This window comes from Diabrotica virgifera, chromosome 5 (genome assembly GCF_917563875.1).
Source record: "Diabrotica virgifera virgifera chromosome 5, PGI_DIABVI_V3a".
Taxonomy (NCBI): Eukaryota; Metazoa; Arthropoda; class Insecta; order Coleoptera; family Chrysomelidae; genus Diabrotica; species Diabrotica virgifera.
In genome coordinates this window covers 1,333,955-1,359,870 of record NC_065447.1, presented here as the reverse complement: position 1 = coordinate 1,359,870, position 25,916 = coordinate 1,333,955, and the positions used below count along the sequence as shown (strand labels likewise).

Genomic DNA, 25,916 nt, shown 5'->3' with positions numbered 1-25,916 from the left:
AAATAGGCCGGAGTAAGGTACGGAGGAAAAAGAGGACGACTGGAAAAAGAAGAGCTGAAAGAATACAGGAAAAATTTCCAAAGAACAGGAATGAGAAACTGGAGAATGGCAACCAAAGACAGAAAAACGTAGGAAAAAGCTATTAAAAGTTTGAAGCCATGAGCGGCTAGGGCCTTTTCAGGAAGTTCAAAATTTGCTTATGTATCTGCCTTTTTTCTAGTTTTTCTTCTTTTCTAGATCCACTTGATGCGTTCTCACAAAAACAATACATATTATGTCGTAATACAAACAATGACAGACTATTAGAGTGAAAGGATAGAAAAAATGCTTTTTTAATTTGGTAGATCTGTCAGAAATTGCTTTACGGACAATTCGGCCAAATTGCTACACTTAATTGACAAAATTATTCATCACACAAAATAAAAACGATATTAAAAATTATTTTCTAATCCTCAACTGCCAGAAAACTATCCTTAAACGTCTTTCAGACAACGTAGAAGAATATCAACATCCTTTAATTTATTTATTGCCTTAGTCAAAACTCAATTATACTCTCTACTTCAGCCAGACATATCCGTGTCTTGTTACACACTCTGTATATATACACAAAGTAAACAAACAGTGCAATGGTTACAGACAGTATTCAAGCATTATAATACCGAGATTAGATATGTAAATCGAAAATTTAATACCCGAGTAATGTATAAAATGTAATCTCTAATGAACATGGCGCAGTCACTACATCCTAACCATTATCGCTTCGCAAATATTTACCTAACAGCATAAGTTCCCAGATTAAAGCAATTTTGTAAATCATCTTAAAGTTTGTTGATGCTTTTAAAGTTTAGAGTCATAGGCGCCGACAGGGGGGTGTAAGGAGGCGTACTTCTTCAAGTATAGAAGAAGTGATATGTTTCAAAACGGATCAAGTTATTTTGAATTGACGAAAACTGAATCAAACCAAAAACATACCAATAGTAGTGAAAATGCTTTTGATCAATTCAAGTTCATATGCTATACAGCAGTGATACTCAACCTGCGGCCTTCTAGCCTTTTTTATGCGGCCCGAAGGCTAACTACTAAGGACCCTGTGTTCAAACCATTTGTCAAATTTCACGTGTTTTTTTTCAAATTATTTGATAGTGTGCCGATGTGTTTGAGAGTGAGGCAAATAATTTAATGACTTTATTTTAAATTATATTGAAATTTTAAGAACACTGATTAAAAATCAAGGTATTATTAACTTTTAATAATAAATTATTAAAGTTAATGAACAAATACTCATTTTAAAAATAATCAATACTTATTTACTATATTGCAACGACCCATTTAGTAATCACAAGAAAAATTCAGGTCCGGAATAACAAAAAAAAATTATAATAATTGTGATCTTGAAAAAATACCTTGTATATTAAAATTTTCAAAATTTGTCTGCAAATAAAAGGGCACAAAAACTAAGTTTAATTGCTCGCTTCAATTTTTTGCGCAGACAATTTAATGACATTAATTTTGAAATTATATCGAAATTTTTGTTTTGAAAGTTCGAGTTCTTAAAAATTTCGACATAATTTTAAAATTAAAGTCATTGAATTGTCTGCGCAAAAAATGGAAGCTCCATTAAAGCCCTTTTCAAATGTGCAAACGGGTTTTGAAAATTTCAATATACAGGATGTTGTTTCAAGGTCACAATGGATTTATAATTTTGTTTAATCCGGGCCTGGATTTTTCTTGTGATTAGCAGTTGTGTGGTTTGGGTTCTAAATTTTACATATGTGCACCAAATATCAAAAAAATATACAAGGTGGTTCTATAGTTATGGGTCCAGAAAGGAATGGGCAGAATCGATAAAATACCCTGTAATTCGGTTATAAAGTGGGTGGAGCAATAAATTTAGTGTGTCTAGAACCGCCTCATTTAACTTTATTTACCATTCAAGTATTTCCGTTTCCCAATGAAACACCCTGTATACTACTTCATCTTGATTGCGGCCCGCAAGCTGTAGCAATAGCTACTATGTGGCCAGGAAAGAAAACGGTTGAGTATCGCTGCTATACAGGTATGGAAATCTTTTTTCGGGACATAGGGACTTTCAATGCGATAAGTTAGGTTCTTGATTTTGCAATTAACCAGTGTACATTTCAAGACAATGCCGCGATGTTTCATATTTAATTCATTTGTTCCTCTGACTTGCAATTAACCAATATAAAATTCAATATAACGTGACGATGTTTTACAAATAATTCATTTGTTCGACTGTAATCAAACGATGCAATGCAATGACTTAAATATGAAATTTGCGACGTTCTCTTGAAATGTACACTGGTTAATTGCAAATCAAGAGTCTAACTTATTGCATTAAAAGTTCCTATGTTCCGAAAAACGATTTGCAATACTGTATATGTATAGTCCTACATTTTATATTAGAGAAGGGTAGGTTCTTCTTCTTCTTCTTCTTGTGTCGACTTGACTAAAGAAGGTTGGCTTTAACCATTGCAAATTGGTCTCTATCCTCTGCTTTTCTTAAAAGTGTCTGTGTGTTTCATAATCAGCTGCAACAACTCATGCGTGTCATTTCTAAGCATGTGCCACAAATATACTGTCTTTCGCCTTTTAATGGTGGCCAAAAGTTCTTTGTCTCTTCCCGGCCGGCCCTAGGGTTTGCGGCGCCCTAGGCGAAAACAAATTTTGCGCCCTCATTACAGTTGAAAAAGTTCAACTAGCACTTTACCGGGACACGGTATTTCAACTCTGTGTTATGTTAATAATTTAATTTAATTTAATAAACCTTTGATTAATGACTGGGATATATAAATAAAATAACTGCTATTTTACATAACACAAACTTTAATTTCATAAAAAGCAAATGTAATTACATAAGACGTACTTTAACCAAAGGCATATGGGTTTAATGGGTCAAAGTTGAATTCTGTACATATAATTTTCATCATAAAAAACGGAGACTCAAAGTTAGTCTACAAATCTTTTATAACACTGTCTTAAACAATACACTGACTAACATATTGCAATATTGTTTGCTATTGGATTACTGTTCTATTAACTTCGGACTGAAAGTCACTTTTAAATACAGATTAGAAATTAACAGTATTTCTTGGCTAAAAACTAAAGTCCTAAGGGCACTTTTCTTGCTTTCTGCTTAGCAAATTCTTGAATGAGAACTTTTAAGTCTACTTGTCTTGCTCTCTCACTTTCAATAGATATTGTCGCCAGACCTACAAGTCTCTCCTGGCACATTGTACTGCGGAGATAGGTTTTAATTAATTTAAGTTTGGAAAAACTCCGTTCTGCACTAGCTACAGAAAGTGGCATCGTAAGCAAAATACGAAGTGCTACACATATGTTAGGAAATCCATTCTCAAGGTTGTGTTGGTAAATGTAGTTTAGGACTTCTTCAGGGCTTGATATAGAGTCGATGAGATGATGAGAAATTGCTTTCAATTCAGAACACAGTCCTACAGCATCAATATCAGATTCAATTAAACGTCCATCTTTTTGAATTCCTAATGATTTTTCTAAGTTGTTGCACATCGACTTAACCTCAGATGTAGTCTTGTTTTTAAGATCAGTAATGTTGTATAAAAATCCAAAGACACCAGATACTGTATTTAACTGGGAAAATCTTTCTTTTACCGCATTAGCAGCCGTGTCTAAAAGAGCAAAATAAAATTGAATCTTGAAACTTTCTGACGGGTCACTGGCAACATTTGCTGATTCATCTGTTGATTCATAATCAAACATTTTCTTCTTTTTTCTTATTCGGACCTTCTCCCTCTCAAAAATTGGTTCTATTCCAACTTCTTCTGCTACTTCCTTAGCATCAACCAGAACTCTCTGAAACTGTACATCACTTCTGGCTGTAACCAAAAACTCTTCGGTTTTTTTCAGGTGACTAACTGCTTTCTGGAGACTCAAATCCTTTTCTTGTAGTATCTTACTGGTTAGGTTTACCTGAAATAAAATATTGTGCCATGTAACAAGGGCAACAATAAACTTGAAGTCTGAGAGGTGTTTAAGTAATCCAAGTGCTTCTACCTTCGCAATACTGCCACTTGATCCTTTTAGAGAAGTGTCCTCAGAAATCTCCTCCAAAGCATCACACACATGAGACAAGTGGTACCGCAGAGGCGTTAGTGCATCAATTCGACTGGACCATCTTGTATCACTTAAGGGTTTTAATGTCAAAGCTGGAACATGACGGCGCAAAACATCCCATCGTCGAGTTGATGCCGAAAAAAACACATATGTTCGTTGAACCACATCGAAAAAAGTAGTAACCTCTACACAGCACGAAGCTGCATCGTTCACAACAAGGTTCAAAGTGTGTGAGCAGCATGGAACATAAAATGCACGTGGGTTGACATCTAAAATTCTCTTTTGAACTCCACTTTCTTTTCCTCTCATGTTGCTTCCGTTGTCATAACCTTGCCCACGAATATTCTCTACAGGCAAAGAAATCTCTTTTAACTTTTCTAAAACTACTTCCGTCATATACTCACCACTGGTACTTTCAGTGAGAGGCACAAATCCCAAAAAGTGTTCTTTTACAAGTACTTGATGATAACTAGATACTTCTGTTGAGGATGCCAGAGATGACTTTGGTAGTTCAACAAATCGAATAATAATTGTCATTTGCTCTACGTGACTAACATCTGGTGTGCAGTCTAAAATAATAGAAAAATATTTAGCCGTATGTACTGAGGACAATATATCTGCATTTATTGCATTAGCTAAAGTTTGAATCATCTCATTTTGTATATTTTTCCCTAAGTAATGAGTGTGCCTGTTGACATCACTTTTGATTTTTCTTAGATGCTCATTCATTATTGGGTCAAACATGGCCAAATATTCAATAAATTTTAAAAAATTTCCGTTGTCATTAACATCTAATTTTTCTGTCGTGCCGCGAAATGACAAGTTTTGGGACCCAAGAGTTTTGACGAGAGCAAACAGCCGTTCTAGAATTTTCTGCCAGTAAATTTCCTCTTGTTTTATTTTTTGTTCATAAACATTGTCAACAGTTAAATTTTTTTTAAGTGCTTTTTTCAGTGTTTTCCATTTTTCAAAGTTTTGAAGGTGATCATTTGATGTTTCGTGCGTTTCAAGGAGGGCCGACATATTGTGCCAGTCATTACAACCACTTTTGCCTAATGAAGAAGAGACATTTATGCCGCCAAACACCTTACAACAAAAACAGAAAACTTTGTCGGTAGATTTTGAGTATTGAAGATAGTCTCGGTACACATATTCACCATTTGGAAGCCTCCTTCTATAATGAAAGTCAGAAAATTTTCTGTTATTCACACCCTTCGGAAATTTTCCTTTTACTTGGTCAGGTCCATGCTTTACTAAAATGGTTCGTAAAGTTTGGCGATTAATATTTAGAGTGTCCCAAGACGCTGGATCAGCATAATCAAGCGTAACTTTGGGTGAGATTGAATTTTCCGGCAGTAATTCCACTGCATTATCTGTAACGTCAACGTCCATTTCAACGAAATTATTTTGAAATTCTTGCAGTTGACGTTCGTTGTTTTCTGCAGAAGTAGATGGCGGTTCAATAGCTGTTATCCTCCTAGGACATTCTTGAGGTTGGATCTGGATGATTCCCCCAGAAGTAGAAGGTGATTCAGTATCTGTTTTCTCTGTAGCATATTCTTGAGGTAGGAGCTGGTTGGTTTTTCCAGAGGTGGAAGGTGATTCATTATAACTTTCCTCCCTAAGAGTTGTGTCATTTGGTTTAATTAAATATTTTTCAAAAGACCCTTTAGCTTTTTTTGCTGACTCCTCTCTTTCCTGTCTTCTTTTCTTAAACCAAGAGCCCGAGTGTTTTCCTGACATCATATCTGGAAAGAAAACAATGATTGGATTAAGCTAACTTCATTTTGAAAAAATGAAAAAATTTTGAATGTCTTTACTCAAGATATGAAATTAGGATTACACCCCCAAGAAGCAAGGACTTCTCTTAAATAAAATTACATTAATAGCCTATTATTTTAATATTATTTATAAATACATTTAAAGTAGGCCTAATTTTGAAATCAATTTGATAGAAATTAGAAGTTAAAAAATTTTACAAAAAAATCCAATGGTCATTCTTGCTTAAAAAGTCAAGTTATACTGTTTTCAACAAAAAATAATTTGTTTTGATAAATATTTGGAAGCAAAATTAGAAATGTCCAGGTGGATTTCAAAACTAATAATTCATTCAACATTCATATTGTGTAATATTAAATAAATTAAACAACCACTCAGTTCGCCCAAATCCCAGAACAGCAGCCAGCATGACCAGCACTCAGCAGCCAGTTCCTAATCAATCACATCGGCATCGTAGGCGAAACAGAGGCAAGTGTTCACAAGGGGTTTTCTTTAAGTTATGATAATTAAACAATCTCAATTTTGATTTGATTTAGGCCTATATACAACAACAATATGACAATGGCCTATATGATATGATGACTGAAAAAAATTATAAATATGAAGAGTATAAGCTACTTACTTGTTAATTCAAACTTCCTTTTGCAGTTTTGTTATCGTAAATTAACAACTACTACTACTGTCAATCAATGCACAAACAAAGTCAACAACACTGCACTACTACACTAAACTGAAAAGTGAAAATGCATAACACGCAGCGCCCTAATGACAGACTAGTACTCTTATTCTGTTCACGCTATGACTGCTGGCTTGACTGAAGTGAAGAGTGTGGGGTTGCCGCGACCACTGCGCCACTAAGTAGGCTTACGCTCAGCGAGGTTGCCAAAACGAGTAATTAATGTTAACGTTAAGTTATAGTTTTGCGTTTTCTTATTTTATAAGACAACTAAAATAAAATATCCTTCACCTTTCATTACCCAGTGATTTTTCTGTCTCTGCGAGTTACACAACTACTACATGAGAAAGTACTACGTCCCTAATTTTGCGCCCTAGGCGGATTTTGCGCCCTAGGCGGCCGCCTAGTTCGCCTATATGGACGGGCCGGCCCTGCCCATTCTGTGTAGCACCCTTTCGTTCGTAATATCGTCCCTGCCATTTCCAACTATCAAATGTGAAAAGTGGTACTTTTCAGGAGAGCAAAATAACTCTTTTTAGAGACTCCTAAATCAGCGCATTTACAAATAGGAAATTTTTGAAGATATTATTCTTTAGCGGCGAATTGATTGAAGGTAAAATTGTACATGAACCACGCGCCTGCGCCCACTGACAGTATGTAGTTCTGATCTGACAGTATGTAGTTCATTGCTAATCTTTCAAGATAGGTATGTATGTATCTGTAACCGTGCAAATAAGTCATTAAAAGAATATATTAGTGGTTTTAGGAAATGTATTATTTATTATAATTCTTGTGTTTTTGGATTTGTGTTTCCCTGTAGTAAAATAATAAAATATTATTTAAGCATAACATTTTTACACTATATGTCGCCGTGTTGTGTAATTATATCCGAAACTTACATGTCTATTTCTAGGGCCTCGCTGGAGTAGTGGCAAAAGGCGTTAGCACTGAGATTGGAAGGTTGCGGGTCCAATTCCTGGGCGATTCATATTTTTTTTTATTTTTGGTTGTTTTAATAAAATTTTTTTGAAAGTGGTAGATAAGAAAGTTAGTTTGATTTTTAAATAAAATACAAATAACCTTTTAGTATATTTACTTCGTTTAAATGACCTATTATATAATAGAAGAATATCTTCTTACGTGCGTACAAAGTACACACACATTCTTTTTTTTATATTTATTGTATGTAATGTTTAATTATTGTTAGATTGATAACAAGTTTGAACTGCTTATCATTTTTTTCTTTCCTAAAAATCACATTCGTTACTTTGCTTTTTGTATTAATCAAAGATTTGTTTCGGTCCGATGATTCAAAGTAGCGAATGTATAATAGCAAATAACTGTATAATCAAATAATGAAAATCCGTTAAAATGAAATCATAAACTGCCTCACAAACAAGAATTTCTTGGAAGCGATATTGAAATAAAATTCGCACAAATTGTAAACACGTGCATTTTATTCTTCTCACCAGTTTAGCATTTTCGAGAGTTTACAGATTATAATTGAATAACTGTTGAATAAATTACAACACAAACTAACGAATGTGACACACTTTACACTTTAGTTCACTTTACACTTTAGTTATAAATTTATACAAAACAAAAGTATCCAATATAACCATTTTCGTCAGTTTGCAGTCAACCAAATGAAAAAATGTTCATATTCGATGGTTTAAACAGCATATTTCCCGCGCTCCTAACCAAGCTACAATAACGAGAATTTGCCACAAGATGTATCACGTATAATACGAGGGCAAGGTACCGAATCTGAAAACCCCGATTTTTCACATTCGATAGTTAGAAATGCTAGGGATGATATGATCGGTCAATGTTGGCAAATTTTTACAGACACCTCATACCAAAAAAACATCGAGTTTGCGGTCGACATCAGAATTCGTCATTAAATCATGTGAAATAAAAAAATTCGACAAGATTTTAACAGCTTATGAGTTTCTCAAGTTAACGTTGTCAAGATTTTATAGTTTAAACGATTTTTGTCGTTTTGGAATCACTCAGAAGTCAAAATAATAAAATTTTTGGTAAAAAGTGGTGAAAATCAATATATTAATTATTGTTAAAAATAAGCATAATACAAAAAATATCTCTACAGCGTTACCTCACGAAATGTCTAAAGAAAATCTGTGCCAAATTTCAGAGGGATAGGTTTAGTATGGTATAGTTAGATCCAAACTCAGACATCCAAAGTGAAAGTTATCCTCCAACACCAAATTGTTCTATATGGTCCACATAATGTTCAGAAAAAAGTCACACTATTTTGAGCGTCGAGTTTGGGGGGAGAGGGGGGAGAAATCTGCAAATTCGTAGTTTTTTACGTTTTTCGTCAATATTTCTAAAACTAAGCGGTTTAGCATGAACAACCTTCTACACAAAATTGTTCTACATTAAATTTGAAATAAAAAACCCTATGCATAACCCTTCTAAAATGAACGGTTCCAAAGTTACGAGGTAGTATAGTATAATGGGTCCAAAAAAAGGCCTAACCCAGACATCCAAAGTAAAAGGTTTCCTTCAACACCAAATTGTTCTATATGATCCACATATTGTTCAGTAAAAGGTTACACCATTTTGAGCGTCCGGTTCGGGGAGGAGATGGGGGAGAAGTCGGTAAATTAGTAGTTTTTTTACGTTTTTCGTCAATATTTCTAAAACTATGCTTTAGCGTTAGGCATGTTCTATAGAAAAATGTTCTACATAAAATTTAAAACAAAAATGGTTCTATGCATAATTGTTATAAAATCAACGGTTCCAGAGTTACGGAGGGTGAAAAGTGGAGGTTTTCGATACTTTTTATATTTACCGATTTCTCCCCCCTCTCCCGCCCCCAAACCCGACGCTCAAAATGGTGTCACTTTTTTTTGAACATTATGTGGACCATATAGAACAATTTGGTGTTGGAGGATAACTTTCACTTTGGATGTCTGGGTTTTTGGTATAGTTATATCATAAATATTTCCCAAAAAATATAAAAAGTATCGAAAACCTCGACTTTTCATCCTCCGTAACTCTGTAACCGTTGATTTTATAACAATTATGTATAGAACATTTTTTGTTTTAAATTTCATGTAGAACATTTTTGTATATAACATTGTTTACGATAAAGCATAGTTTTAGAAATATTTACGAAAAACTTAAAAAAACTACTAATTTACCGGCTTCTCTCCCATCTCCCTCCCAAACCGGACGCTCAAAATGGTGTAACTTTTTACTGAACAATATGTGGACCATATAGAACATTTTGGTGTTGGAGGAAAACTTTTACTTCGGATATTTGGGTTAGGCCTTTTTTTGGACCAGTTCTACTATACTACCTCCGTAACTTTGGAACCATTCATTTTAGAAAGATTATGCATAGGGCCTTTTTCATTTCAAATCTATTGTAGAACAATTTTGTATAGAAGGTTGTTCATGCTAAACCGCATTGTTTTAGAAATATTGGCGAAAAACTTAAAAAATTACGAATTTACCAATTTCTCGCCCCTCTCCCCCCCCCCCCAAACCCGACGCTCAAAATGGTGTGACTTTTTTCTGGACATTGTGTGGACCATAATAGAACAATTTGGTGTTGAAGGATAACTTTCACTTTGGATGTCTGGGTTATGCCATCTTTTGGATCAACTATACTAAACTATTAAGTAGTTTTTGAGTTCCACTGTCCGCCGTCTTTGAAAGAAGCAGTTTTGATAAAAACGCTCTTAAAGTTATAACAAGTTTTATTTTCAATTTTTTTGTCTGTCAAATCGCAAAGTGATGCACACCATTGTATGTTTTGAATCGCGGAGCAATTTACAAAAGAGAAGAGGAACAGCTGTTGAACGTTTCTCCCTACGCTCAAGCGCGCTGGCGCGAAGCTGCTACAAAGTGAATCGAAGGTAGGGATATTTAACATGCTGTATTTCCAGTAATTTCGCTCCAATCGATTTGAAAATGTCAAAGACTAATCTTAACGTTATGTACTTTCATAAAAAATAATAAAAATAGTCGACAATTGCAAAATTTTTAAACCATCCCCCCCCCCTTAATAGTATGTGTAGATGCAGATGCACCCCACTGATAAAAATCCTGGCAGCGCCCATGTTTTGAGTGGAAGTTAGAGATAACAAACTTACATAATGATGAAAATCTGACTTGGGTCGGCACGCAGTTGTAAGGAGTAAGATCCACCGAACTGGTGTATCGCAGATTCACCAGATCCAATTTGTACAATCCCCTCTGATTAGTATGAGTCACGTAGCCGTATTTAAAGCTGTAGTGAGCCAGTTCCTGGAAAAGAAAGGATTATATAAGTAAACGTAAGCCAACAAAGTTGCTTTAGATCAAATAGATTCCTAGAACTTACTGTAAAACGATGTCATCTCAAGTTAAAATACTTAAGTGTACATAATAGACAGACAGTTTGTCTGTTATGTACAGGTTGGCCAACTAAGAATTGATTAAGGATCTGAAGCTGTTTTCTTATGGTTTTTACTACGTTATATGTCGTGTTTATATGGGATTAGCTACAGTAGTTGATGTAATGAAATTTAAATTTTTAACTTAAAAAATATTTGACTTTTAGATTTCCACTCCTGTAACCATTTTCAAAAAGATTATTAAGAAAATTGTGTTGAAAGAGTGTATAACCGTTAGGAGATTATGTGTTGTCAAAATTAAGGTTGATATACTTGGCGTTGTAGGTAACAGCCATGCTGTGGCTGGAAAGATATATGAGGATGGATCGTGTATGCTCTATAGTAGGTACATTAACTTCTATTTATTCTGTTGTTTAGGCATTATTTCTATGTATTTTATGAGGTATGGGAGCGTTCCTATAGTGTTTGTGTACTGTGTGTTGCATATTATGTAATATGTACGATTGTAGACGTGCCTTTCATATTTTCTCATCCGCTATTGTTGGTATATTCTTGATGTTCACTTTTTCTTGCAGTATTGGCAGCCAAAGTCTGTTGCATCCTGCTGATTGGTTTGCTACACATTTTTCTTCCTTTAGTGTTTGATTATACTCTGTGTTCATTGTCCCAGGTATGTATACATATCTGTAATTTGTAGAAGTATTTTGTTTTTGATGTATGTTCCATGCTTATTTATCCTGATTCTTAATGGTCTTGTAGTTTCTCCCACATAGAAATTGTTGCATTGACAGGGTATTTTGGTAGATGCAGCTTTTGACCTCTTTTAAATCAAACCCAACCACCCACAAGGGAAGCATATACAGAGGAAATAGGTTCTCTAAATCCGGTATGACCAAGTAGGGTACCGAAATATATACAGAAAAATTCGCAAAGAAATTAATTATAGCGGCGAAGGAGATCTGGATGACTACACTTTGCCCCGAAGGTGGAAACCTATATGAACTCGGGGTCAGCTTCAATCTCCACAAGAAAATTGTGGAAATTGTTGGAATCTTCAACGAAAAATAAGTCAGTGGTATACATAGTAAACAGTATGAACTAATAATGGACCTTCGTGATATACCCAAGTATTTTTTGAGAATAATACATCATTTAAGAAATGTTAAGAGGTCAGATTATGGAGTCAGTTTGGTTCCAAAAATGGAATTCACACGATAGAGATAATTTATGTAGAGTATTTATGGTAGTATACAAACATTGCTCAGGACAAGGAAAATCTTAAATATACGCCAAGGAAATTAATAGAGAACTTAATTAATTAATATAAAACATGGAGTCTGGAGGTAAATACCAAAACAAACATAAACTTAGAAAGGGAAGGAACGGAAAACCTGAACCTGGAACAGGAGACAACAATAGAAATAGGAATAGATAGGAATAGAACAGGAGGAACAATATGTATATCTGGGAATAAAATTTACGAGTATAGGAAGAAACTAAGAGAGTACTAAAGAAAGGATAGTAAAGGGAAGACAGGTGATAGAAGCCCTGAATTTGGTACTGCGGCAAAAAATATAAGAAGAAAAACTAAAAAAAAGAATGTGTGTGTACTTTGTACGCACGTAAGAAGTTATACTTCTATTATATGATTTAAACGAAATTAGTCTTTTGAAATTAATATACTTTTTATTTATATTTTGTTTAAATATTAAACTAATTTATACTTACTACTTCTCAAACATTTTTATTAGAACAGTGCCAAAAATTAAAATAATAAAAGAATAAAACACACACAAACACATTAAACAAGCCACAAATGATGTCTGAACATTAATTGTCGAAAAATTTTTGAACTAAATACGTATTTTCTGAAAATACAATTATATAATAAATATACTTACAATCATAAAATATATTAAAAAAAACAAAAAAGAAAGTTTCTATTGGGACTCGAACCAGCGCTGATAAGCGCGGTTGGTATTGGAATTCATTCGCCTTCAACGCTTAGCCACGGACACTATGTGTCATTATTTACGAAGATCGACTAACTAAACGGATTAAACTTGTGATATTTTGATATTTTGAAAATTGATCAAATTATTTTAATTTTGAATTGAAATGATTTAGAATTGAAAAAATACAACAAAACATAGAGTAAGAAAACAATATATTAGGTGAATATTGATAGAAATTTTGATGGTAATCAAATTATATAAATAAAAGTATTACATACTATGTATTTTGGCAGATCAAATCGGTAGGTTTATACCCATGATACATTAACAATTATTACGTACCTGTTGCTTTTAAAAACTATTTAAAAGTCACTACAATATTATAAACTTTTTTGTTTCTGTCCTCACAACAATAAAACTAATATATTATACATTTGTTTACCTTTACCTTTACCTCCAAACCACAGCTGTCCTACAGCTGCCATATCGGATAATTTTTGACATGTCATTTGAACATCCAATCAGAACAAAGTTATAATGCTCATGCGCCGGGCTGATAGGTTTTAACATATAAAAACTCACCCTCTATCGCCGGTAAAGAAGTATAACTTCAAAACGAATTTAAAACACGATAACCAGTATTAACCTACGTAACTAAAGTTTGGTAATTAAGCAAGAAATACAAGGCTAAATTACTAGCCACTGGGATGGACTTTTGAAAGAGGTCAGCAAGAAGATCTAGACTAGAACATATAAGAAACGAATGCAATAGACAACAAGTGAGAACAGAAAGAACAATAATTATAGATGACATCGAAAAACAACAGCCAGTATGGTAGGAGCACGTGAGACGAATGGAGGAAAAAATCTCCAAAAAAGTGATACAATGGACCCCCATAGAAAAACGAAAACGAAAAAGACCAGCAAACCACATGAATGAAGAGAAAATTTAAAAAAGATATTTAAGAGATGAAGACTGCCACAATAGAAAGGAGTGACGGTTAGGAACCAAAAGGCAGTGGAATATCTGTTGTAGTGGTATTTTTTAAAATTAACTAGTTTTGATGGGAAATAAGCCACGATTTTACTAAAAAAATAATTTTATTAACGTTTCGACGTCCAAATCGGATGCCGTTGTCACAATACAAAAAATATTAATGAATTATTTATTATTAGTAGTATTAAATTAGTGAAGTATTAAATCAGGCTATTAAGAAATGAAATAGAACAAGAAATTCAAGGAAAGCAAGCTGAAGAACAAACTGGTTTTCGTGCGGGACGTTCAACGGTAGACAATCTCTTCACTTTAAAAATAGCACTAGAAAAAAGAATACAAAGAAATCAGGAAACCCACATCACTCTTATGGACCTAGAAAAAGCATATGATAGTGTCCCCATAATAGAACTATGGAATTCAATGAAAGACATCGGTATCGATAGAAAACTCATACAAGCAACTAGAATGTTGTATGAGACCACTAACACCAGAATCAAAAACGGCAAAAATTTCACTGAGGCATTTAATACTTCAAAAGGCCTCCGACAAGGATCTTGTCTATCTCCCACTCTCTTTAAAATATACTTTGACCAATCCTTACAGAGGTGGACAAAAGCAGTAAAACCAAATGGGGGCTGAAAATGGGAGACGACTCCCTATTTACATTATACTTTGCGGACGACCAAGTTGTTATAGCCCAAGATCAAGATGACTTAAGCTATATGATACGGAAGCTAAATGAGCATTACCAACAGGCAGGATTGGTAATAAATATGGATAAGTCAGAATACTTCATAGTGGGAAACGAAGACATTGAAAACCTACCATTGGAACCAGGACATACTGTTGGTGTGAAACAATGCAAATATTTGGGAGTTATATTTAACAAACGAGGAAATAGTAAAGATGAAATACAACACAGATTCAATAAAGGTAGAAGCATCACTAGATCCCTCAATTCAATTTTATGGGACAAAGTTATCAGGAAGGAAACAAAGAGAAGATTATATTGAAAGTATAATGAAGAGCGCTACAATCTACGGTGCAGAAGTTTGGGACATAAGTGCAAGAAATAAAAAGAAGCTACTTAGTACAGAAACTGACTACAGAAGTTGTCAGGTTTCGAGATTAGAACAAGTAAGAAATGAAACAATTAGAGAACATATGAAGGTGGAAAAAACTACAATAGACGATATTGAAAAGAGACAGCTGACATGGTTCGGTCATCTTAAAAGAATGAATGAGACTAGCTGGCCGAGAAAAATATTAGAGTGGGTCCCACCGGAGAGAATAAGAAGAGGACGACCACGGAGAAGCTGGATTGACAATATTCAGGAGGAAATGGATTCGAGGCAATTAGATGAAGATATGTGTTACGATAGAAAAAATTGGAAGCTGGGTATGGAAAGGCAGCGACAGCCGTAGAAATCCATTATATATATATTTTTTAAAATTTGAGCATAGTTCTGAAGATGGTTTTGTAGGCCGAAAGCGCTCAATTGGGAATTAAATGCTTTTAAAATACTTTTGTTTAAAATTCATTCATGTTTCATAAGTATGTACAAAATATAATATTAGTCTTTTGCAATCTAATATATTATTTTGTTTTTTAAATTATCGCTGTATATATTAACCTTCCTGTAAAATATACCCAAGTCACTCATTAAAAACCTACTGCTTGTTTTTCTGAACCTTTAATGAAGCTGCCTTTTTTCCACTGACTTTCTGAGTACGTTCAAGCTATTGTGATTTTCCTCGGATCTCGCAATCTTAATAAACTTGACCCAGTTTTTTATCCCATGAATATTTATATCGTTATCATGAGGAGACAATGTTCCTAACGATTATCTCACTTTCTCTCCCGTGCCTGCATCGGATAGAAGAGTAATGTGATTAAATACAGGATTGTGTAGGAAATTGAGTTTTTAGAAGGGAATAAATACTCCCGTCGTTTTTTGTTGTTTAGGGGTAGTTTCGCAACGGATTAATAAAGACAAAAAATTACGGGATGACAAATGTCTTCATTATTATCATTAACAGACTTCAAGCTCACCCATTGAGGATTATTCACTGGTTTACCGGATTTGTCCATTTTTCTCAAAGAAAAAGAGGCTAGGTTGAAGCTTACACCTTAGTGTCTATCGAAGATTAGTTTTTTATTCAAAACTTTACGATTTCATTTCAATTTAGTCCATTCTTTCACGGTTTTTGCTCTAAATTTTAAAGAACCGCTTGGATTGGCATGAAATTTGGCATACGCATAGCTTACATGTCAAAGAAAAAAAATGATATTGTGCCGATGTCTGCTTTTTCCCTGGGGGTGACTTTCACTCCCTCTTGGGGGTGAAAAAATATATGTCCAAAATATGTCCGGAAATGGATAAACTGACTAATTTTAAGTAACTTTTGTTCTATAGAGCTTTTTCGCCAAGTCAACACTTTTCGAGTTATTTGCGAGTGAATATATTAATTTTTCAACAAAATAACTACATTTTTAGACGGTTTTTCGCAAATAACTCAAAAAGTAAGTACGTTATCGAAAAAACGTTCTTAGCAAAAATATAGCACGTAAAAAGGGTCTCTGGACCTCGTAGAACCAGAGTTATAGCCAATGAAAAATAGATTCATATTCACCAAATATCCAAAAAATTAAGCAATTTTTGGGGAAAATCCATTATAACTTTTTTAATGTGTTTAAAAAAAGCTTTATTTTTGTTTTTATAAAAAGTTCCTAGCATTAAATTTAAGCAAGTTACCCTCAAAATAAAGTTGGTCCCTTTTGTTTTGAAAAAAAAATCGGGAAGACGAACCCCTAATTAGCAACTTAAATGAAATTAATCGGTACCGCTCCACAAATTATTTTACTTATGTTGTATTTATATAATCTGTAAGTTTCATCGATTCAAAGTGCTCATTTTTAAAAAAATTTGGTTTTAAAGTAAAATTTAAAAAAATTTTAATTTTGAAAAATACGCTTTTTTCCAAATAACTTAAAAATTGTTACAGATACCAAAAATCTCGAAAAACAAAAAAAAATCAGCATTGCTTTTCTGAATATCATGTATTTTTTTGTTTTTCTGCTAGACAAAAATTGATTAAGATTTGGTGTTTCTAAATTTGCATACATTCGTGATCAGTGACTCGTTCAACCCCTTTTAACTACAGCCCTTTCAAAAATAAGGACTTTAAACCGATGAAACTTACAGTTCCTATAAACAATACATACACTAGTCAAGAAACTTGTGAAGTCGTAACGATTAAGTTCATTTGAGATACTAATTAGGAGGTGATTTTCCCGATTTTTTTACCAATAATAAAGGAACTAACTTTATTTTGAGCGTAACTTGTTTACTTTTGATGCTAGAATTTTTTTATTAAACAAAAATGAAGCTCTTTTTAAACACTTTAATTAATTTGAAATGAGTTTTCCCCGAAATGTGCTTCATTTTTGGTTATTTCACGTTAAAGTATTCCATTTGGAATTTGACGAATATGAACCAATTTTTAATTGGCTATAACTCTGCTTTTACTGGGTACAGAGACGTGATATTTACACCATTTTTTTAAATTTTTTACGGGCTATATTTTTGCTACAAATGTTTTTTCGACAAAATACTTATTATTTGAGTTACTTGCGAAAAACCGTCTAAAAGCGTGGTTATTTTGATGAAAAAATGAACATATTCACTGGCAAATAATTCGAAAAGTATTGACTTAGTGAAAAAAATCTATAAAACAAAAGTTACTTAAAATTAGTCAGTTTATCCATTTCCGGACTTACTTTGGACGAATATTTTTTCGCCCCCAAGGGGGGGGGGGGGGGTGAGAACCATCCCCGAGGCAAAAGCATATATCGGCACAATATCACTTTTTTTCTTTGACTTGTTAGCTATGCGTATGCCAAATTTCATGTCAATCCAAGCGGTTCTTTAAAATTTAGGGGTTTTGCAATATTTTACCGTTAAAGAACGTACTAATTAACTTTGTCTAAAATTTGATTTGTTAATTGACTCTTATTACTGCAGTATTAAAAACTATACCTCCCACTTTATAGTTTGTAATGTTATAAAGGTTTGTTTTTTTCCTTTAGATTTTATTCATTTGTTAATCTTCTGCTTTGTTTTGCTATTTTTCTTTTAAGAATGGTAGGCGCTCAACTTTTCTAACTAAATACTCTATTTAATCATTACTTTTCAATTTAAATTTTTATTTATTTCAGTTATATTCTCATTAATTCTCGTATCTCGTATTCATATATTCATACGGCGTATATTAATTTCCTCCTACTTTCAACTAGCTATTAAATTATCCGTATACTGATATTGGGTATTCTGGTTTCCAAATCTCAAATTTTACTTCAAAATAATAAAATAAGATGATATCTTTTATATATTTAACCCTTATCCGGGCAAGGTGGGCCCGGCGGGCCCGAGACGCCAATTCTTTTATCATAAACTGATAAAAAAATTTTCATTGAATTTTATGCATCACTGAATTTGTTTAGAAGTATGTTTACTCCAACATAGTCAGGAGCTATTCAAAATATTCATTATCATTTTTGAAATTATTGCGTCGAAAGAATTTTGTCATGTAAAGGGGCAATAAGGGCCTGTCGGGCCCTACTTGTATTTATACCTAAAATCTAAATCTTTGTTACAGAAGTTAATCTGGCAGTCAGGTAATGTTTTTGTGGATTGTGTAAAAGACTTTTATTAATAAAACCTAACGTGCAACAAAAAATTTAAACATCTCTTTGATGTGAACATCAAAGAGATGCTTACAGTAGGTGTTATATATATATTCTAAGGGCCGGTTGTTCGAACGCTAATCAACAATGATCATTATCAAATAATTAATTACTGTCAATGTCAATTGTTAAAACATAATTAATTACAATTCTGAGACTATAATCAATTAATATAACAATAATTATTAACATAATTAATAATAAATCTCATAATGGTAATTAATTATGTTTTCAGCGACCCAAACAAAGTTGACATTGACAGTTTTGGTGACAGTAATTAAATATTTAATAATGATCATTGTTGATTAGCGTTCGAACAACCGGCCCTAAATGAATTGTAAAAACTGATAATGATTGTTGGAATGTAATAGTATTTTTAGGTAGGTACCTATCCATATTTTGAAATAAATAATGCATCTGCTATCAGTCGTTTGATACCGATGTTAGTGTCGACAACTACTAAGCCAGTAAAATTATATTGAATTACAGTGAAAGTAGATAGTGCGAATAAAATGTCCGGAAAACCATTATCAGCTGCAGAACTGCAAGATATTACTAATAGTTTATGGGATTCCGATGATGAAGAATCTCCTGAAGTAGTTGGCATTGAAAGTGACTCTGAAATTGAAGATCATCTTTCGGAAGCAAGTGAAGAGGATAATCAGCAAGTAGTATTGAGTGATAATGAAGAAGAATGTGTAGCTACCAGTTCCCAGATTTCAGAGTGTGTAATTTTTAAAACTAAGGATGGAACTAACTGGAAGAGTCAACCACAACCGACAGGACGTATGCGATCCTGCGACATAATAAAAAGCAAAGTGCACAAAGTAATGTTAGCCCCTGGTCAAAGTGTGGATGATCCTGTTGATTCCTTTTGTTTGTTTGTGGACGAAAAAATTGTGAACGAAATAGTGAAGTGTACAAATAAAGAAGCCGAAAAAGTCCTGGGGAGAGAGAACTGGACATATTGCGACTCTACAGAGATATATGCCTTTATTGGACTCCTACTAACTGTAGGGCACGTGAGTGTCAACAATCATAATGTAGATAATATCTACCTTTCATTATTGTGTGAAAACCCTTCTGAGAAAAGAGTATAAAAGAGAAAATATAGTAGGGCCATAAAACTTACTCCAAAGTATATTATACTTTGGAGTAAGTTTTATGGCTCTATACTTTGGAGTAAGTTTTATGGCTCTACTATATTTTCTCTTTTATACTCTTTTCTCAGAAGGGTATATTATACTTTGGAGTAAGTTTTATGGCTCTACTATATTTTCTCTTTTATACTCTTTTCTCAGAATGGTTTTCACACAATAATGAAAGGCAACAACACCGTAACATTTTTCCAGGGTATGCGTAAATACCAATCCCTCTTTTCAAATAAAATGGCCTATTAGATTTACAAAAGATTTTATTTATTTATTAATTAAGTCTTCTTTGGCTCCAAATCTTTATTACTCGTAAATAAATATTTTTTCTACAAAATTTTTTTTTCATTTCATTATTTTGTAAATCCTTCAGGTAGATCGCACCCTCGAGGTAGACCGCATAGGTACTATAGTAGCACCTTTTTTTAATCTAGAGAATTTAAATTTACCTTTAATAAAAAATCAAAAATGAATATTAGACATAATATATGGGTAAATATGAATAGTACATTAAAGAATAGTGGTGGGCCCAACTGACCCGAGTTGCCCGGTTTCGTAAGTAAAATGTGTTGCCCGGATAAGGGTTAAAGTAGAATTTTAGTTCCAGAATCCCATTTCATTATTGAATATTTTTTTGGGGTGAGATATCCTATTATTTTAGTGGCGTTTGGTAGACAGATTGGAGTACAAACAAAAAACTCCACTAGTTTGGAGTTAAATTAAAATTGTATAATCGTGTAATAGCTGAAATTATTTTTGTTTTCAAACGAAATTTTACGGTGTATAAAGTACCCTTTGAATACTATTATCTAAATTGTGTATTAATATATTCAATATAATTGCTTCCTTGTTCAGGTCAGTTGCAGTCTTTAATATTTAATATAATTTGTGTGCGGCTTACCTGTCTACACGAAGGAATGAATAATCCAGCGACCAAATCAAATTGGCCGTCGATCGGCTCAGGATGGACGGTGTGATGTTTTCTTTTCTGACCAGCGTCTCGAATAACCTGAAAAACAAAGAAAAGTCAGACGATTTTCAGCAGAACTAGAAGAAGTATAAAGAATACTATTATTTATTATATTGCGTTATAAAAAAAATAGTAATTGGAGCTATTAAATAAGCTTTCCTTTGTCGTCACTTCTGGTGTTGGTCATTATCATCACAAGCAATTAAGGATTGCAATAGTTTGTCCATGTTTCCTTCTGAATTACTCACTCTTTTTTATTTATCCCTTTTCTTAATCTTCTGATAATTCTCCATATTTTTCTTTGTGATCCATAGAAGTCGTATTCTATATGTTTTAAGAAGCTCTTCCAGTGTTTCCTATTTATTTTTCTGAATAAATTTTTTGTTTATAGTGATCCTATGGCATTTATGTTCGTTATGATCTGTATTGTAAAAAGATTTTCTTTTTTTCTTCACATTTTGTCCTTTACTTCCTCGCTCGAGAGGAAAAGAAACCCTACATAGATATCAGCAAATAAAAAATAAAAATATACAGGGTGTCCAGAAACTCTACCGACAAACGAAGACAGGAGATTCCTCAGATAATTTTAAGATAATTTAACCCAATTCACCTAGTCCGAAAATGCTTCCTAAGGGAGCTAGAGCTCTTTGAAGATGGCGTCATGTAATTAGTTTTTCTTAAATACCTACAGAACGCTTCTATTTAGAAAAACGAAAATTGGTATATATATTTACTTTCCAGAAGTGAATCGATTCCATCCATTGCGAATTTCTAGTACAGGTCATAGGCGTCCGTTTTGGGTAGGGCAACGGTTATTTTATCGCCTAACTTTTTTATCTTTAATTTTTAAGCATTTTTGACTCTGAATTAGTTAATTGTGAGTTATTCTAGTACTAAAAGGTACTCTTTGTTTAAATCGATAGGATACACCGTTTTCTAGAAAAAACGATTTGAAAATTTTTCGTTCCTTGAATTAAAAAAAAAAGTTTAAAAAAAAACTATTTAGAAAGATGAAAACTGGTACATTTATTTATATTCCAGTGATTAATCGATTTCATTAATGGCGAATTTCTAGTACCGGTCATAGGCGTCCGTTTTGGGTAGGTCAACAGTTATTTTATAGCATACCTTTATTGTCTTTAATTCTTAAGTATTTTTGACACTAGATTATTCAATAGGGATGTTCACTAATTTTTAAATATAGTTAAATTCAATAGATTACAAGGTATATAAAAACGTAACAATCATAAAACTGTTTAAAAATGTATATTTTTTAAGATAAATGAGTTCATAATGTTGATTTTCTTGGAGGCTAGAAAAACGGTACACTGCAGCGAGGCTACGGTCTGTGACGTCAGCAGTCGTAACGTATTTGATCGACGACTAGTTTTGTATACTTATTTACTCAGTGTATTTGAATGTGCGCAGTTTTTTACGTATTTAATTATTAAAAATAAAGCCAAATAAGTGGTGTTTTGTTCCTGGGTGTGTAAATACATAAAAAAAACAGTTCTGACAAGATTTTTATTACCGTTCCAGCCAATTTAAAACAGAAAAAGAAATGGTTTGTTGCAGCTAGAACTTAAAATAACTAACTTAAAGAACTAACTTAGTTAGTTCTTTAATTTAAGAACAAATAATAAAAAACAACATTATAGAAGTTTTCCAGAGACTTTCGGCCCTTGGTAATAATGTAACTGTTCTTTCTGCATTTACATTTTTCAAAAATACTTATTAGTTTTCTCAGGATTCGAAAAAAATGAATGAATTTAAATAGCATTGGACCAAGATTTTGCACCTACCCCCTTAAAGAGTAAATGAAAAAGTTTCGGGACCTCAAATTTGTATTCCTTAAACTGGGATATTCCTAAAAACGGGATTCTAATAATACATACAGTAAAAGTAAACCTTGAAATAACTACATGTGGATGTAGGTATGACTTTATATTATATTAAAATCATTAATTTAGTGAAAAGATTGGTTGAAATGAAAATGTATAATACCCAAATTCAAAAATATTTTTCACCTTGGAACAGTTGTCAACTCGAAATACGAAACAACCGAAATAAGATCTAGAGTTGAAAAGGACATAGCAACATTTAACAACATCCATGAGAAATATTTTCACCCATTGCGACATAATATCTCTCCCACTAAAAATGCGGCTGCTAAAATGTTATTATTTCCGGTCTTGCTATATGGCGCAGAGGCCTGGACAATAATGGAAACATTAATGAAAAAGCTAGAGGCATTCGAGATGTGGGTGTACCCACGTATCCTCAAAATATCCTGGGCGACCCACACCAACGTACAGGTATTGCTTCGAATGGGAAAACAAAAAGAAATCTCTTTTACAATTAAGAAACGAAATCTTCAATATTTCGGTCATATCATGAGGCATGATAAATATCGTATACTCCAACTGATAACGCAAGGTAAAATAGAGAGCAAACGCGGACCCGGAAGAAAAGACACTCATGACTTAAAAACTTACGCCAATGATTTGGACAAAAATCGATCGAGTTATTCAGAAACGCCTCAAATGAAATTAAAATTGCCATGATGATAGCCAACGTCCACAACGGACAAGGCACATGAAGAAAAATAAAAATATTTTTAATACACCCAACGACGGTAAAGTAATAACCAGCCAATGTATGTATACAATATGCATGCGTACAATGCATGCATACAACTTTCTCTATTTTTTTTTGTGGAGTATTAAGCATTTATTTTTTTAGCTTAAAGAAGACATGGAAAATTATATGGAATATACACTCAGTAAAGCTGTGGTAGATTTATTTTTTTACAAAATGCCAATAAATCATACACCATTGTTACATCTACACTACAGTCGGTAGTTTATACGAATCGGCTTTCTTAAAACCTTCTTCCGTTTTATTTGTTTATTTTTGTAAAACCCAAAATATGTTCTTACAAACAGTCTATCCACTTTAAACTAAACAAATTCACTATAAAACTCCACTTTAACCCTGATAAAACAAGAAGAGAACAAAATAAAATGACCTGAAACGTCAAACAGGTAAACAGTAACACTATGAGAATGGCGCGCGCTTGGGGTATGCAACTAGTGACGTCAGGCCAATAGAGAAGCGTTCTTGAAATTTAAAATAATGCTAGATTTCTAATAAAGATTTTTTTTAGAAAGGCTTTTTCAATTTTGTTGAAATTTTGGACAATTATACCTAGGGTGTTTCTTAATCGTTTTACATGTTTGAAATGACTTTTTAATTTTTTGTGAACATCCCTATTATGATATATTCGAGTACTAAAAGTTACTCTTGCTTTAAGTTGGTAAAATACATCGTTTTTTTTTTAATCTTTTTTAACTTTTTTTTTCAAATTCCCAAAACTAAAAACTTCCAAATCGATTTTTCTAGAAAACGGTGTATCCTATCGACTTAAAGTAAGAGTACCTTTTAGTACTAGAATACCTCACAATTTAATAATCCAGTATCAAAAATGCTTAAAAGTTGAAGACAAAAAAGTTATGCGATAAAATATCCGTTGCCCTACCCAAAACGTACGCCTATGACAGGTACTAGAAATTCGCAACGGATGGAATCGATGCATTTCTGGAAAGTAAATATGTATACCAATTTTCGTTTTTCTAAATAGAAGCGTTCTGGAGGTATTTAAGTAAAACTAATTACATGGCGCCATCTTCAAAGAGCTCTAGCTCCCTTAGGAAGCATTTTCGGACTAGGTGAATTGGGTTAAATTGTAATAAAATTATTTGAGGAATCTCCTGTCTTTGTTTGTCGGTAGAGTTTCTGGACACCCTGTATAGTAAAAATTGTAATCGATGACACAAAATATACTATACTCACACAAAGTCTACAACAAAAACATATATTATGAAATATATTTACCTGTATTGTCTTAATGCCAGTGTTATTCGCCGACCTCCAGTTTAATACCCAGACTTGGTCCAGATGTGGAATGTGGTGTAGCTCCACTGGATATTTGTCCGTGCTGACGACGTCCACGACGACCATTTGAACTTTTGATATGATGATCACTCGATCTCTTGTAGGCTGGCTGGCGTACACGTATCGGTTGGCTATATTGATGGCTCTTCCCCATTCACATTTGACACCCTTATCGCCACACACGTATTCCTGTGAATTATTAAGGATTAAGTTTCTCAGTTAAGATTCTTATTTGAAGTTATTACATCATCTTTTGTTCAAGGATCAACTGCAGAGAACCATACATATATTTTCTAAAAATATCGCTTATACGCGCCACTCATGCCTAATTGAGTTAAATTCAGTGCGTATAGATGCTTACGCACTGAAGATATTCAGAGTTCACTTTCAGAACTACATACGTGCAAAATGGTCGCGCTATTTTAATGCAATAAATACCTCGCATTTCATAGTGGCGTTTTCATTTTATTCAGCACATACAAAACACTTAAAGCGTCAGCTACAAAGTTTGATCCGGCTCGAAGGACCATGTCTATAATAAGCTAATTTTTTCGTTTAATTGTTGCCAATAGTTCCCTATCTTTATGCATTCTTTCTAACATTCGATCATTTGATACACTCTTGATCCATCATCATAATCAATGGCGCTACAACTCTTCGTGAGTTTTTGCCGCGTTTACTATTGCCTTCCATGTTTGTCGGTCCTATGCCACTAATTCCCATTGTCGCATTCCCATTTTCTCTAGATCTTCTTTGACTGCATCTTTCCACCTTTTTCTAGGCCGCCCTACAGACCTTCTTCCATCTGGCCTTTCCCAGAACACATTGTTTATAAGGCGAAGGTCATTTGTGATTGTTGCTCCTAGATATTTAAATTATTTAACCACTTCGAAGTTATGATTGTTTATAGTAATATTTTGCCTTATTCGCCGTCGTTCTTGTTTTGAGACGAGCATGTATTTTGTTTTGTCTTCATTTATTTTGAGACCGATGTTTAATGCAGCTTCTTCAAAGCTCGAGAAAATATCCTTAATTTCTAATGTTGATTGTGCTACTGCGTTTACGTCATGGGCTAAGGCGAGTATAATTTTTGCTCTCCGAGCAGTTATGTCTGGTTTGAGTTTTGGATACACTCTTGATCCATGGTATTTTCAATAACCGTCGAAAAACCACATCTCAAAATCAAAATAATCCAAGCGTGATATAT

At 33.4% G+C, this 25,916-nt stretch overlaps 1 protein-coding gene across 1 annotated transcript in view; it reads right to left on the bottom strand.

The window, feature by feature from the left end:
- The window catches only part of LOC114333649 (follistatin-related protein 5-like), a 523,352-nt gene that overhangs the window by 14,490 nt on the left and 482,946 nt on the right, over positions 1-25,916 (bottom strand). Inside the window, exons 14-16 of the mRNA XM_050651204.1 lie at positions 24,650-24,898; positions 20,687-20,794; positions 10,693-10,846 (exon numbers count right to left, since the gene is read on the bottom strand). Of these exons, the coding sequence (XP_050507161.1) occupies positions 10,693-10,846; positions 20,687-20,794; positions 24,650-24,898 (511 nt within the window). The remainder of the gene's footprint in view (positions 1-10,692; positions 10,847-20,686; positions 20,795-24,649; positions 24,899-25,916) is intronic.